The following is a 17,388-nucleotide window of genomic DNA, read 5'->3' as shown; positions in this document are numbered from 1 at the left end:
TTGTTATCAATTGTTTATTTTTGTTGAGTTTGCTTTTTTTATTTTGATTTTTTTATTTTATTTTTTCAGATTAGAAATTTTTGTGATGAAGTGATCTAAACACACAAGAATGAAGCGCCCGCAACAAAGTACTGAAGGAGAAACTTGTAAGTTTTGAAATATATTTCTATTAATATTATGTCTTAAAATATTGATTTACTGTGCTGGTTAACTTGAAAAAGTGATATTTTTTTCAAATGTGTTGGATATATTAGTCAGTGGAAAGATGAATTTATATATAAGCTACTATTGCTTAGTATAAATTAAAATAGTGAAGTAATTATTAAGAAATTCTGAATGACTATTGAAATATGTTTATTAAAATGTTTTAAATATCATAAATTTATAAGTATTGTGCTTAATTCTAACCTTTATTCTGTTCAAGATGATATGCTTTATTTCAAAGTTTCATGAGTGTATTTATATTTTAGCTGTTTCTAAAAGAAGACGTCTAGCAAGTACTAGTGAAGATGATGATTGTTCACGTAAGTTTTTTTTTTAAAAAATAAATTTAGTTCAATATCATAATTACATTTTTTTCATTTTATCTATGTAACAATTCAAGAATTTTTTATGTTTTAATCTAAGGGGAAAGTATGCTTGAATCATTTTTTAGAATTTATTTTATGTTAAGATAGGTTGTATTTTTTTATTGGATCTGATTTCATTATTATTTTTATTTATTTATTTTTTGAATTTATGTATAGTTTGTTATGTTTCTTTTCTCATGTGCAGCCATTGAAAAATAGGGTTAAGCTGTCACAAACTGATAATAAGTCAATCATTAATTATAGACAACAAGACTTAAGAACTTTCTGCAGGCACAAAATCTCAATCGATAAACTTTCTGCCTGCATTGATGAACTTTTTTTACTGGTAACTCTTCCGTCGCCATCTCATTTTGAAGAAATTTTTTTTGAAAATCATTGATTTTTTAAAATTTTTTTTAGTTTTTATAGAACTTTATATTGATTCATACCACTGGAATGAATTTTGTAAAAATATCAAAAAAGCTGAATATAGAAATCCAGAAATGTTATGTGCAAAAACGCTTATTAAATAATTTAAAATACTTGAATTTGAGCAAGAAAAAAGTGTATGTAGGAAGTATTTATCTGTACAATGTTACTAATGTTTGAATATAAATGTTGATGCAAGATTTTATTTATTTGTTTAAATTATTTGAATATGAACCTCAATGCGTGTTCTTGAAATCTCAATGTTTGATTATAAAGTTGCTTTACTAAGAATATCGCTGTTTGATTTTAAAATCGCTTTAATTTCAATCTTTAAGTTTCATTTTAAAATGTGAAGAATACAAATTTAGATGTTTGATTTTAAAATCACATGAATATGAATTCTAATGTATAGTTTTTTAAGTCTGTTGAACACAGAACATAAGAGTTGTTTTTAAATTGCGTTAATACGGGACAGGACATTTGATATAAAATCAGAAAAATATAATCTTAAATCTTGTAAGTAGAAATTGCCATTTGTGATTTTAAATCATGTGTATGTAATTTTAAATAGCATTTGCAATGGTAAAAAATAGTATAAAAATGATTAATTTTTTTCTACATAATTTGACAAAGACAAACCTTCTTTAAAGAAGCGAATTTCTTCTTTTTAGTAATAGTTAAAAAAATTTCTTGTTCGTGTATATTATACAGGTCTGTTGACAATTGTGTGCAAATGTTTTTTATTGTTGACAATTATGTACATTATGTGTTTTTCATATTTCAGTTATTATTTATTAAATGCCAAGAGAAATAATTATGGGACTTTGTTGTAATATAATTGAGTACGTTAGATTAAAGTATGCAAAAATATTTAAAGTTTAACATTTTATTGAATGAAACATAACGCCTGCATGCATCTGCACTCTCTGCATGTTCAATTGCTCCCTTAGGGAAAGAACCCCTTATCTAAATTGGGCAGTGGCTGCAGGGCCATCTTGTGGTGACTTTTGGAATTAATATTGCAACATAAACATATTGGAACATAAGTATCCTCCCAGTGATGAAGATAATTGACAGAATGATACATGGCTTGGTCGAGCACATATTTTTCATCAAGTAATAGCAGGTTGAAAAAAAAGCATGAATTCTTAATGTATATTCCAAACTGACACCACAAATACATGAGTTAATGAATATTTGAAATATCTGAATTTATAAGTATACAAATAAGCTTGTCTGAAAAACAAAATATATCAAATGGGAGTTCATATAACTTCAGTGATCTGTCTCTTAGAGAATTGTACACTTCTGGGTTTCTCATCACAGAAAAAAAAAGGGAAAATTTCTCACCCATTCCCAGGGTTCGCCAAGTGGGCCCACTTTGAAAAAACCCGCCCGGGTTTTATTGGGTGGGCCCACCTTGAAAAAACCCACTTGGAACGATAAGTGGGTTTTTTCAAAAAAAAATAATTTTTTTTTACTAAAACTTATTGTTTCACATTTGTCAAATAGAGTTGCATGATTTATATGATTAAGTTTTTAATATTAGTAAAGTAAAAGAAACTCAAATATTCATATAATTTTTATAGTAGGTGCTATTGAAAACTTCAAGTGGGTTTTTTCAAAAAAGTAATATTTTAATGATATTAAATCAAATAAAAATTTAAATAATATAGTCTGAAAAGATCAATTTTTCAACTATAGTTGCATGCTTTATATATTAATAAACAGGTAATATAATACATACAGGTAATATAATAATATAATATATTAAAAAAAATTGAAAAGAAACAATTTTTTTCTTTTTTTACCAAGTGATACATTAACAAATTTAAACAGTTTTATTTTCTAGCTTAAAAAAAAAAAGCTAAAACTTTTTATAGGAGAACTTTTTAAAATTATTTATCTAAAAATGAAATCCTTTTCCTAGGGTTAATTATTTGAAAACAAATGGGACAAGTAACTGATACTCTTTATAATTATACATAGTTTTAATTTCACTTTCTATTAATCTTATAGAAACATGTAAGACCATTAAATATTTATTTCAGTTTTTTTATTTAACTCAAGTCAGATGAAATTTTAGTTTTTACTGATTATAAATATTTGCAGATTATAATTTTATAATGGGTAATATCCATATGTTTAATAAATATAGAAATTATGGAACGTAATGTACTTAAAAATAAAGAAGATTCAAATATGTATTTGTGATAATGCGTTATTTAAACTTAATATAAAATACATAAACCAGGGTTCCCCAAGTGGGCCCACTTTGAAAAAACCCACTTGGTGGTTTTTTTCACAAATTGTTTTTTTTTTTAAAATTTGGTTCAAAAAGAAGTATCTCCTAATACTATCATTGGACATATCGTTGAAGTTAACAAATATTTTAGAAATGTGCATTAAGCACATGGATGGGCAAATGAAAAAAACTGCTTGATGACCAAATGATACTAGGTGGAATTCATATTGTGAGCGCGTAAAAACTTTTGCCAATAATTACCATAAATATGAAGAGATTGTTCTTGAACAATTTTATATGTCAAAAAAATTAAATAATGTTGGGCTTTACCAATAAACTATCAATTGGGAAAAACAGATATCGATTGTTTCTGAAGCTTTAAAAAAGCTTCAACCAGAAAACATTTCAATTTCAGAACCTGTTGAAATATGAATTAACTTACTATCGTGTGATGAATTAGAATCCCATAAACATTTTGTTAAAAGATCAGGCTGTTCAGCCACATCATTTATCAGCATATGCATCCTGGATCCCGAAACAAGGGAACAATTTTTAAATGATGAACAAGACCAATTAGCAGAAAGCTGTCTTTCTAAGCATCATCCAGAATTTCTGCCATGTGTTATGGCATCCAAAATTTCCGATCCTGAATACTTTCCAAAATCAATGATGCTTGACACTGTTATTGAACAGTTTTCATCAAAAAATAGTGGAAAATTATGGCAAAAAAAATAAATAAATAAGTAAATAAATAAAATTCCTAGCTTCCACAAAATTTCTGTCAATTCTTTTTTCTTTGCACTCAGCACCAGCATCCTCTGTCTCTATCGAAAGACACTTTTCAACTTTCGGTTTGGTGCAGAGTAAACTTCGAAATAGATTAGGAATAGATAAAGCTACAAAACTCGTAAAAGTGTATTGCCATCTAAGAGAGAAATGTAGACACTTTGAATCTGTTGTATGATAATAATAATAAAAGAAAAAATTGACCTTTTTTTTTAAGTTAACTCTTAACATCTGCTGACAATTTTTAACTATTTGGAGAAAGTTTATCACAATTAAAAAACAGTTAAAAATTAAAATATTACTTTTAAGATTTTTTAAATATTTTTGAGATTTTATTTGAATACAATTTATTTTGTTTCTTTTAATCCTGTTTAAAAATATTGAAAGCAAACAAAAAAAAATTTATTAAGTGATACATTAAACAACAATAAACAAATTTAAAGTTTTATTATCTGATTTTAAAAAAATGAGCTATAACTTTTTATATATGCTTTTTTATAATTTTAAGATTAGTGTGTTTTTTGAAACTATAAAGTTAAAATGCATATATTTATCTAAATATTTGAAAAAAGGGACAAGTAACTGATACTCTTTATAATTATACATAATTTTAATTTCACTTTCTATTAATCGTATTATAAAAACATTGAAGACCATTAAATATTTATTCCAGTTTAATTTTATTACAGATAAAAGTCAGATGAAATTTTAGTGTTTACTTATACAATACTATTTAATAAATAAAAATATTTTCATAGTAAAATTTATGAGCACTAAATGAAAAAAAACAATTTTCCCCGGGTTTTTTCAAATAAAACCCAATTTTCCCCGGGTATTTTCAATAAAACCCAGGCGGGTTGGGTTTTTTCAAGAATCCCCGGGTTTTTTCAAACCCTGCCCATTCCTAAAACAGAGTCAGATTTCTTAAAATTTAATGAGATTTCTAAAATCCATTAGAGATTACGAATGGGCTTAAAAAATTGTATTTCCTTAATTATTATACAAATATTGAAGATATTAATAATATCTTCATTTAATAATTTAATTTAATGTATATTCATGAATAATATAATTTTTTTTATCTTTTCTATTTTTTTTTTTTTTTTTTTTTTTCCTTATTATCAAAGGCCTTATTACATTTTCTCCCATTTCACTTCATACTTAGCTGTCTCTATTTTTTCTCTCTCATTATGCTGAATTATGTCTGTATTTGTTTTGTTTTGCTCGTCTTTTTCAGTATTTGTTTTCTTTTTATTCCTTCATTTCGAAATGAAAGATATTTTGCATCTCGATCTCAGGGGTTCTCATGTTTGGGGGAGGATGTTCTGTTCGGATTGGCTCTGAGCAAGATGGGCAAGGAGAAAAGCGAAATAATCAGAATTATGGTTGAAAAGAAAGAAAAATCAATAAAAAATAGTAGACATAAGATTTTTTCCCAAAAATACGGAATATTTTTGCATTTTGAAATTAGTTTATAGTTGAATTCCATGTCAACTGAAACCAGTATTGAATTTTTAAAGTTTAAGCAATATCCTTGTATTTCGTATTATTTTAAAGGAAATTTGTTGTCGTTTATGAATTCAGAAGGTTATTTTTAGGACTTATGCATGATTATAGTAAAATTTATCATAAATAGAGAGCATTCAAGATTTTAACTTATTTTACCAAAAAAATGTTTCTAATTTAAAGAAGAATAAGTTTTTAAAAATATTACAATTTTGCATATTGTTTGATTTATATTGTAAATTAAATTGTTGTCGAGTCTAATTATGCAGTGATTTCTGTCAAAAAAAATTTTTTTCTTATTTTTTAAGTCAAAATATATCTCAAATATATAGTTGTCCCCTCTGTTACAATTATTATTTTAATTTTTTTTTATTTATTACACTAAAAACCTTATAAATGAATAACTGGTTTTTGCAATGAAGTCTATTAGTACAATCATGTTATGTTATATATTTGAAAAAAAGAAAACATTTAAAGTTTCTCATATAACAGAGGGGATGTAACAGAGGAGAAAACTAAATGTCCCCTCAGTTACACAAAATGTAAACAATGCTCATTGGTTGACCATTAAAAAGGAGTTGTTAGCCTAACACAGTTGTTAGCCTAATAATTACTTAGAATTATTAAATATAGCGACTTGCGACAATGATCAATTTTAATTTTATAACTGTCGTTGAACAGTCAACCCAAATTTGAGTTTACGGTTACCAATGTTTAATTCTGTAGACTTATAATTTTGAACCCAAACCAGAAGACAAGGGAACTTGTGGGTCAGTACCCCCATAGGTATCGATTTGCTATGTGAACTTGAAGGACTTTGTGAACCGACAGATTTAACATGTAACAGTCCCCAATTGAAACACTGGGAAATTTTGTTGCCCAAATAATGAGCACAAAACAAGCAATGTACATGTTTTTTTTTTTTAATACAGTCTGGTAAAATAAAAACTTTCAAATATAACTGCAAAGATGTAGCATAGATTCACATCATGGGTGCAAGTCTTCCGTCCCCAGGACGGATTTCCGTCTTTCGAAAATGTCCGCGGACGGAAGTAAGATGGAAACAAGACTGACTCGAAGACGGAAATCGGAATTTTTTTTTTTCTTCTGTCCTTAAAAATATTTTTTAGGTCCACTTTCATATGTCCTGTTGTTATTTTATCATAAGACAGATGAATAAATATTTTTTGTACAGTACTTAAACTTGATGTATTATGGTAAAGCTTTCTTAGATAGTTTGCATATGTCGAGGGGGTATTGTGTATGTTAGGCATTTAAATCAAAAAATTTTCAGTCTTGGCCTTTTTTCCAACTTGCACCCATGATTCACATGTCAGATATTATAGCAGCCAACTATAACATTACCAACTTTAGATAATCAAAGAGTCACTTTTGACAGTGATATTTCCCTTTAACTTTTTGTCAAATTTGTAAGACATTTCATGTCTTCTTTGTTAGGACACATTATTTAGACTTAATAAAAATAAGTTTGCAATTTTATATTCTGAGAAAATGAAAAATATCCGTAAGTTTCTCGCTTTTCCACATAGTGAGAACACTGTCTTCTTCCTGGTTTGGTCCAAATCCCCCCCCCCCCCCGAATAAAAAGTATTTCTAAAAAATAAATTATTATATTTTTTAGAAATACTTTTCTAAAAAATATTTTGATTATTTGGCCAACTGAATATTTGGTAAACCAAATACTGAATAGTAGCCGAATATTCGTTACATCTCTATTATAAACTATTCAATTCAGTTACAGCTGAAGCTGATTCTTTTAAAAAGTTTCGTTATTATTATTTCGTTTTTTTTCTCCCTTCCTTCTGTTTTTTTATAATTATTTTGGTCTTAAAAAATAAAAAAGTAACTAGTAGAAGTAGAAAAAAACATATCTAAAAGATCAACACGTTTGAAACGAGATTCAAATTTAGAATAGTAAAGTTCGGAAAATTCTCTTATTATAAAACGATTGTATTACGTATTGTGCACTCCTTTATTTTATGATTGTTGAAATTCAAAGAGGATAGTAACTGGTATTCTCCCTCTCCCATTTTCTCCCAGTGTTTGAAACCTCACTTAAATACTGCTTTTTCCAGGAAGGAGGAGGTTTTTTTTCTTTAAAACAGGTGATTAAGTAAAACCCTTTTCCTAAGGAAATAAAATAGAAAGGTAGTGTTTTTAAGGAATGGAGGCTTATTTTTGCAATAGGATAGGTTAGGCAAGTTGCCCTTCTAAAAATGCTTTCCTACGCCTTGAAAAACACTAACACTGGTTTTACTTTGAGTTCTCTTGACAAGGGTTTTTAGTGATAAAATAATATTGAAAACATGTTCCATAATTAAAATGTATTGTAACATTTCAACCTCAAGATGTTTTAGATTCCAAATGTAACAAACCATCAATAAATTTGTGACAAAATAGTTGCTTCAAGTGCTTCCATCCAACTTATTCTATTTTCGTGGTTATTGAGCCATTCTAAGTTCCTTGGAGATCACAGATCAGTGAAGCCAGACATCTATGCCAATTAATTTCATTGGTATTTAAAGAATGTCAATCTCAGGTGTTGTGCATTTGTCTCATTCCTACTAGCATACTATTTTGTGCTTCGGCCGCTACTTAGTTCAGTTATGTGGTACAGTTTCTGTTTATTTCGGCTCGATGCAATTTTGCTTGTTCTCGTGATTTGGGGAAATAAAGTTGCATGATGGTTATTATACACCTCTGAAAATTTTGTATTTAATTTTATGCTGTTGTGTTACTTAATTAAAATTAAAAACAAAAATATTAAAAAAAATATTTCTCAAGGTTTTAACAGTTTTGTTTCATTCTAACTATTACTAATTCTTCTTTAGGCAAACCTTTCTAAATTAAGATAAATTAGGTCATGTTTTCACACTATTTTGTGGCAGTGAGTAAATAAAAAATTTATATATCAAGTGAATTATTTATTTATTTTTAGTTCCACTTCATTTAGAGCTATTTATTATTTTTTAGGTGGGCAAGCTGTGGCTGTTAATTTTGGTGAAGCACCCCCTTTACACAAGATATATAACAGTTCTTGTAGGAAAGAAAAGCCTGATGAGGTATTTAAATTTCAAAATCTTGTATTACTTAAGCAAACATTATTTTTCTGATCTGTAATATGTACTTAAATCTCTCTATTCTGTTTAATGACTCTAAGTTCTAATAAAGTTCCTTTTTATCTCCATCCTCCTGGTATTTTTGTTTAATGAAAAAATAATACACAGCTTTTTACAAACTTTAAAAGAAATTGACATTTTATTTTAACTGTCAGATCAGATAAAAAATGCTTATTTTCTCTATTCATATGAGTTAATTGATAGTTTTTAATATTCTGTTACTATCTCCAAAGTCCATTATTGTCTGGTATTTTTTTTTCTTTCTCAAGTTTGATACAGTATTATACTTAATGATTGTATTGTTTCAACTTGTGTAATCCCATGTAATACAAAATTTACTTTCTATTTTACAAAGGGAACATTATTTTAATTCAAATATTTATGTTGTTTAAATGGTATAAATATGTTTCACTCATCTGAAACTTGATGTTTCTTTGTAGTTATTTAGAAAAGATCTTATTAGTGCTATGAAGCTGCCTGACAATGAGCAACTCGATGAGGCAGAGTTTTGGGATGTGAGTGATTCCTGGAAACAAGAATGGGAAAGAGGTGTGCAAGTTCCAGTGAATTCAAAGAATGTGCCTAATCCGGATGTTAGGTAGAGTCTCTTTCTAAACTCTTTTTCTATCCAATTGTCCACTTCTAAATTGATAGCTTTAATTTGATGAATTTGAGCAATATTAATTTTTGAATTTCCATAATTACTTTCTTTTTTAATGTAGTATAAAAAGTGATTTGAATCAGAGCATAGTTCATTTCTTTGGCTCAGTATTTTTTTATGTGTCGGACTTCGAGTCGTACGCAATTTAAATTTTTACCGGATCCTAAAAATATATTAATATTACTAAATAAATATCAATTTCAAAATTTCTTTTAATGTTAGGATTAAAATGAGAGTAGAATTTTGACATAACCGATTGTTTTTTGTTTGCTCCTTAAAATAATAGGAAAATTTTTGGAATGAAATAAAAAGTCACTTCTAATTTTTCCACCAACTTCACTTTTTCACTAAGTCAGCAAGTGATAAAATAAGAAATATTACCTGACTTATATTTATGCATCACATGAACCTTTGTTTAATTTTATTGTCTTGTTTTCTAATCTTAAAATACCAGATACTGAAATTTCCTGCACATGATCCGCGGCAACTTATAGTCCTATCCATGGAGAAAAGATTTCAGCAGATAGTTTGTGGCTTATACGAGTAGATAATTTGTAAATTATACAAGTAGATAACTTGTAGATTATGTGAGTATTCGTTCAGCATAAAAATTTCGTTTCACAGAAGTTCATTTAATGACAGGATACCATAACCTTTCCCTGTCCTAAAATCTAATGCAGGAGCTAGATTTCTAAATCTGTTCATGCCTGTATGCCTTTCCAAAATGATCATCTTGAACAGTTACTTGCAACTAATATTTCTTTGTTTTGTGCCATAGATGCACATTTGATTAATCTACAACAATAAATGACCTTCACATTTTCCAACTTCTTCAGATAACTTTAACTTTGAATTCAGCTGCATAACTGACTCATTCTCCTTTAGATATGGTAATTAAGTTTTACACAATGATAGTACGTCAAACTTATAAGATAGCCTGGTTTTAGATGATGTTGTTTTATTAAAAAATGCTTTCGTCACAAATGTTTGTTGCCAGACCGGCAGGATAAAAATATATTCCAAAGCCTTTCCCTCTGGCAGAATGTGTCATACATGAGTGAATTAATGTCATATATAAACCATTGGTCATTCACAAGAAAATGGAGGAGCAAATACACGATCATGCACATGAAATTGCGATAATTAAATTTTTGGAATTGGAACTTCGTACCTTTTCTAAGTGTTCTTAACAAAATACTTAAATGTTGTTAATCAATTGCGTTTTGCTATTTTCTTCTTTTTTTTAAAAAAAAAAAAAAGAAGAAAATTTCAAAATTGAATATTTTTTTTTTACGTTTATCTAAATTAGCGTGTTTAAAATTGATTTTTATTGTAGATGTATCTTTCAGCTACTTTTTTTAAAATTTTTATAATACCTTTAAAACTAAGCATTAATGTATTAGTATAATATGCAAGTTTCCATAATGTTTTTTTTCTTCTTTCTCTTCTAGGATATTGAGGGAAAGAAGCAAATCAGTTCTATTTAAACTGTAAGTAGTTCTAAATTATTTATTTAAATCATTGAGTGATTTAAATAATTGTTAATTTCTTACTTACATGCAACATTTGTTTTACTTTTACAGTGATTTAAATAATTGTTAATTTGTTACTTACATGCAACATTTGTTTTACTTTTACAGACCAAAGAAATTAATGAGAACAACTGAGGATAATTTCTTCTCAAGTGAGCATCATGTTTTAACCGATACTGGCGCAAAAGCTGAGAAAGTCTGCAAGTATGACATGGATGATTTGGATACACAGTGGCTGATATTATTTAATGAATACAGAGAAGATGGAGGTATGAAATGTTTAAAATCATACACAAAAATTCTTTTTGTGACGGATTTATTTTTCATTATTTTGTTTATTTTGTATTAATTTAGGGCAAAATAAATTAAGCATATTATGTATTTGTATTAATTTAGGGCAATAAATGAAACATATTTTAACAAATTACAGTTTCAAAATACAGCACAAAACACCTATGTCTTTTTCTCCGTTAAAGCTTAATTCTTAAGATAGCTAACTTCCAAACAATAATTTTTCAAATTAGAACTTAATTGCAGTTATTTAGATCTAAGAGAAACAATTATTCATCATTGAAATTTCTTTAATTACAACTATTAATAAATTTTTGAATATGAATGGAGAAAATTTTTCTGGATTTAAACTAATTTTTCGGGGTTTTATATTTTGGTATAAATTTAATACTGATAATCTAATATATTTTTTTGTAGCTATTAGACTGGTATTTTTTTATAATTAAAAAACACCAGAATATATTTTTACTTGTAATTAGAGCCTCAAAAATGTTCATATTAAAGATATGTGTTTCATTTTTGAAAAAGAGGATTGTTTTTTTGCTACTTCTAACAGAGGTTTTTTTCTTTTTAATTTCAGGAAAGCAACATATAAGAGAAGAAACTATGGAACGTGTTTTAGAAGATTTTGAGTTGCAGGTTAGTTTTTTTTTTTTAAACTGAAAATTATATGTTTTTGCAATTTTTAATATTTATTAAATGATTTTAGTTTTTAAGTTAATAAAATTTTTATGAAATTATCGTTAGAGGCTAATTGTTGCTTTTTGAATCATTTTTAAATTCTATTGCTGAAAATTTTTTCCCTTCACAATTACATTTTGTGCTATTTTCAAAATTTCTCTATTATCTTCATAAAATCACTTTAGTTTCGGAATAAAAATGTTCTTATCATCTGATAAATGTAATTACTGTAATGTAATGGTAAACCAGCTGAGTATTCCTAATTCATCGGTATTAATTTAAATTTGTAATTGAAACTAAAACTTTAATAGCAAAAAATTGAAAGCCTAAACAAATGTAAGTCCAAAACTGTTTTTTGATTTAAAAATAATTTTAAAAAAGTGTCTGAAATCATTATTTGTAATGTGCACTTAAAACTTCTCAAATATGCATCAGGGAGCTTATATTTTTATTGGATAAATAGTTTCTTTTCATGTTATTTTTTAACATGGTGCCTTATACTGAGTTTCAACCTTTATTTTTTATTCACATATTTTTTTAAAAAAATGGCAGCTAAGTGTAACATTATTTTGTTGAAAAATTGATAAAAATTGGAATGACTCAATGAACACTGGATGAATTCATTTTTTTGTTTGTCAGAATCTATATTTTACTGAACTAAATACTTTCTATTTGTGTCACTTTTCCCAGCTTTTTCTAAAAATGGCAGTTAAGATTAGTTTTTTACCAAAACATGGCAAAAAATGTAAACAAACGTGAAAATGGAAAAAAAAATCGGGAAAATATGACAACCAAAGCTGACGTCGTTAGGGGGTACCAGCTTCAGATGTAATAAATGCAAAACTTTTTCTATCGAGAAAGGAAGACAAAAGTCTGAAAATTGTCTTCTCTGTACCCTAAAAGTGTTGCCAAAGTCCAGGGAAAGAATTTAAAATATACGATAAAAAACAGAAGAATACGTGCCAATGTGTGCTTTCTGTGTTGTAATTCTTTTCTAATATGTAATAACTGTATTATGTATATATTATGTAATATCCTCAATAATTTTTCAATTACCCTCTTATGCTATTTTATGTATATACATCTGCCAACTCTGCTGGATATTGCCAATTTCTCCTGGTCTACTGTTTTAATTAAAATTCTCCTGGTTTTTGTTCATTTTTGAAAATTCCCAAAAATTGAGTAAGTTTACTAAAAAGAATCCCTATTAAAATAAAATTTTTACTCAGATTATTGCTTGCTTGAATATTTAAATAGGTAACATACATAATGAAGCGAACCTCATTTATAAAAATCAGTTTAAAGCTTTTTTTTTTTATCTAAAATGTTGAGTTTATTTTTATTAACTCCCTTTTTAAATTAATTAAAAAATATTTTTACTATCTTTGATGACTTAAATGACTAATACAGTGCCTGCCGTTTATTAAAATCACTTTCGTTTTATGCTCTTTTGATTTTATTAAGCGGCTGATTTTATTAAGAGGCGATTCAACATTTGAAACAAATTTTACGATATATTCTAAATGCAAGCACTTTAAAAGCTGAAATAATGACCACATTAATGCTTTATTTTAACTAATTTAATTATTTTAATAAAGTAAAACCCTACATAAGATTAAATTTACAAAAGTTTTGCAAAACACCAATCAATAGTTGCTCGAGTTGCAGTATTTAAAATTAACTTTTCAACATCATTTGAGAGTTTATAGAAGTTTTTATAGTTTTCGATATTCCTTCTCTTTGTTCTAAAGCTTGCCGCAATACATTAAGTGCTTTTCTGACTTCCATTGAAGATGGCACTGATGAGTTTATTTCATTTTCTGAGTCTGATTCCTCCATTTCTTGATGGGAAATAACTTTGCAATTTTTGATGTCTGTAACTATTTTAGAATCAGATTTTTCTCCTGATGTTTGCAGGTTATCGTCAATAGCTACGTAACATGAAAAATTCTCGTCCATTTCATTTTCTTCATTGCTGATCATTTCTTCGAAACAGTTATGAGCCCCATCTCCATCCCCATTGTACATTTAGGAAGCTTATCATAGTTTTGCAACACTGCGAATTTATCTTTAAGACTCAAAACCTGAAACTTAACCAGAACTTAAAAATGATATGTGCTCTAACTATAATTTACTCAAACGGCTTAAATAATATGGAACATGTGTACAGACAGTTTTTGGAAATCTATTCATGTTCTCTGTTAAGATAGATAACAAAAGAAATTTCTCTCCCTTCTATGGTTCATTCAATAAAAAGTAAGATAAGAATTCAACCCCCTGGTGAGTGAGATAGGTTTCTCCAAACTTCATTCAAGTCAAGGAATTAACATTGATAAATTGATTTCTATGAACTCGCCGCTTACCATCCACCTATGTATATCACAGGTTTGTGAGTAACTGTTGCTTCTTCTAAAAAAATCTTCAAAAAAGTAAAATTTTATAAATAAGAATAAAAAAAAGCTGAAATATTGCACCTTTGATTTATTATGTAGTCAAAATTTTGATTTTAAAAAGCGGCGGCATTGATTTTATTAAAGGATGTTTTTAACATGTATTAATATTGTAACGATTCGGTTCTTGCCGATTTGATTTTATAAAGCGGCTGATTTTATTATCCAGTGATTTTATTAGCGGCGGGCACTGTACTATTCTAAATTATGAGTAACCATAATACATAACATTTCAACATTTCTGAAAAATATTGCAGTTTTTTTTTCTTTCTATTTTGATGACTATAATAATCCCTAAAATTCCCTATGTGTAAAATATTTAGTGCATTTTGCCACAATTATCATGAAATTTATAATATTTCTTAAAATCTACTGGATTTTTTTCCTATCCATGTTGGCAGCTATGTATATATTTCAAAAAGTAATTCTCTCACATTATCAGAACAAGAGAAAAACTTGTAGTTTATGAAAAATAATCAAAGGCATGCTAAAAGACAATCTCTGAGTATAATTCTTTTTTTCTTCAATAAAAAAGGTAAACTAAAAAAAATAAATTATTAATTGATAAACAACTTGAAAGTTTTTTACTATAATTTGAACAGAAAATTATGAAAGAATAACCATTTAAAAGGGCAATTTTTTCTTTAAAAAAAAAAGTCTTTATTTAAAAAATAATTTTAAAATCACTTAAAAAATTCATTAATATAACCAACCCCCTTGAAGAAAGGAGAAACTTATAAAAATTTAATCAGAATTAAATCTATAAACACAGATAATTTTACCTAAGTGTAATTATTATTTAAACAGTGAGTCATTTATTTTTTAATGAATATGAATAATAAGGCTGTGTTTCTAAGAAATGGCGACTTATTTTTACCTAAAGGGCACATTTATAGGGATCAAAAGGCTGATGGAGCAGGCTGTTTTTTTAGAAAACGCTTAGGGAGAACACTGGTTATTCTATTTGAATTGTGTTATGTTTTTAGTTTAGATATTAACTTCTCTCCCATTATAGTATTAAAAATAATAGGGTAAAAGTTTGTGTGATCTAGTTTCATTGCTTTGAATGTTATAAACTTGTCTTTTTCTCTTTAATCAGTTAATTTAAACATTTTCAATTTAGTGCTCTAATGGGTTTCAAGATGCCTTGAAGACAGAGAAAGGACTTGGCATTGAATATGATGAAAATGTAGTTTGTGAAGTCTGTAGAGCAGTAAGTTCATATTTTTTTCAGAATTTTAAATTTGTTGAATATGTTAACCAATTTATAATATAGTATTAGCTAGCTACTAGTTTAATTAAATTTGATTTTGTTCTTTAAATCTAATAAATAAAACAAAAAATTATTTTTTGATAATTTTTTAAAAATTATTTATTATTTGAAAGTATTAAGATTACATAATGTGTGTTCTTTTAAATTTTAGATCGATAAAAATAAACGAATTAAAATGCTAAACTTATCAATAGTTGAACAGCAATATTCAGTAAAGCCTTTTTTGTAAGCTGTTAAATGCCAAAAATTCTATACATTTTATTTTTTATTATGTTTTATAAATTTATTTATATTTATTTGATTTGAATTTTATTTCAAAAAATAGTGCAAACACATACAAAAAAATAGTGCATACTTATAAAAACAAACAAAATACAAATAAATACATATAAAAACAAACAAAAAAATAGTGCATACTCTGGTTTTTAGCAAATTTTATTCCTGTTACTGAATTTGCAAACTGTGCCTTAGATGTTTCTATTTAGATAATTTTACTGTCTCAAAAATTTAGAATCGAAGTAAAATGAAGTATATACCTTTTATGTGGTTTTAATTGTGTTCTTTTTATGTTTTTGAATTTTTCAAAAGAACTTTATTTTCCTTGAAAAAAATGTTTCATAAGAAAAAAAATTTATAATAAAAAAACAATTTTGTGATAAAAAATTATGTTTTAAATATTGAAAATAACTTGTTTTAGTGTTTCACTCTTTTCATGTATTATGTATGAATTATTTCTTCAAATCTATATCCTTGATTGCAGAGAGAAAATGAAGATGGCAATGAGATGGTATTCTGTGATATTTGTAATATTTGTGTCCATCAAGCATGCTATGGAATAATGGCTATTCCAGAAGGAAGTTGGGTTTGTCGTCCATGTGCTGCAAATGTCAAACCTCCTTGTGTTCTTTGTCCCAACACGGGAGGAGCAATGAAGTGTACTAGGTAAAAATTCTTTGTTATGTCTTAATTAAAATTTCTTTCCAATAATTTTTTATTTAAAACTTCAGAAAATATTTAACTATTGTACAGTACACTATTCAAATTATTTTTTGTTTATTTTTGATACATTATTCTAAATATGTTTATATTTGTACTGAAAATATTTCCATAGAAATGTAAAATAAATAAAACATTTTTTAGTTTGAAATTTGCACTGATGCTTGTTTTTTGTCTCCTCACTAAATGTTTTTAATTGTAATTTTAACTATCATTGAAAGTAAACTAGAGTTAGGGAAAATTTCAATCAAGATTTCTCATAATCAAAACTACTAAATCAAGTTAACAATAATGATCAAGATTAGTTGTTTATAAATGTAAATAAATATTTGTAATAGCACTTTAGTTGTTATCATGAAATTTAATTTGAGAATTTTGTGTGATATATTTTTCTTTCAAATGTCTTTTTGGAATTCTATTGAAAATGGTAATTCTTTCAATTTTTTTTACAGTAGTGGTGAAAAGTGGGCTCATGTTAGTTGTGCATTATGGATACCTGAAGTTAGCATTGGTGATCCTGAAAAAATGGAACCAATCATGAGGATATCTCAAATACCAGTATGTTACCTTTTTCTCATTAATTTATTCAATCATTGACAAGTTTTAAAACCAGGAACTAGTAGTATGTACTCGTAGTCTTCAAAGTGATTGAAACTATTACTGTATACTTAGGAAACTGAAAAGTTTAACTGGCTTAAACTTATAAAAGAGGCTATATTCTGTTTCTCTTTATGTGAACAAACAATTTAGTTTATATTAAAATATTTTACTGATAAATTTTTTTTGCAATATTGATAATTTTCTAGCACAGTCTCAATTTGATTTTTTA

At 26.9% G+C, this 17,388-nt stretch overlaps 1 protein-coding gene across 4 annotated transcripts in view; it reads left to right on the top strand.

Moving 5' to 3' along the window:
• LOC107453120 (uncharacterized) overlaps positions 1-17,388 on the top strand; it is a 45,142-nt gene that overhangs the window by 534 nt on the left and 27,220 nt on the right. For 2 of the 4 annotated variants that reach the window (XM_016069812.5, XM_087165607.1), the window contains exons 2-11: positions 70-146; positions 471-524; positions 8,530-8,618; positions 9,116-9,273; positions 10,788-10,826; positions 10,977-11,137; positions 11,740-11,798; positions 15,414-15,503; positions 16,324-16,505; positions 17,012-17,117. In XM_016069812.5, coding sequence (XP_015925298.2) covers positions 110-146; positions 471-524; positions 8,530-8,618; positions 9,116-9,273; positions 10,788-10,826; positions 10,977-11,137; positions 11,740-11,798; positions 15,414-15,503; positions 16,324-16,505; positions 17,012-17,117 — 975 coding nt within the window. In that variant the 5' untranslated portion in view covers positions 70-109. The remainder of the gene's footprint in view (positions 1-69; positions 147-470; positions 525-8,529; positions 8,619-9,115; positions 9,274-10,787; positions 10,827-10,976; positions 11,138-11,739; positions 11,799-15,413; positions 15,504-16,323; positions 16,506-17,011; positions 17,118-17,388) is intronic. The other 2 variants (XM_043046225.3, XM_087165608.1) reach the window with 1 other exon arrangement.

The sequence above is a fragment of the Parasteatoda tepidariorum genome, chromosome 6, assembly GCF_982258835.1.
Source record: "Parasteatoda tepidariorum strain Cologne lab strain chromosome 6, Ptep-v5.0, whole genome shotgun sequence".
NCBI classification, from domain to species: domain Eukaryota; kingdom Metazoa; phylum Arthropoda; class Arachnida; order Araneae; family Theridiidae; genus Parasteatoda; species Parasteatoda tepidariorum.
Note: the sequence above shows the minus strand (reverse complement) of the source record. Positions and strands in the feature narration are given on the sequence as shown.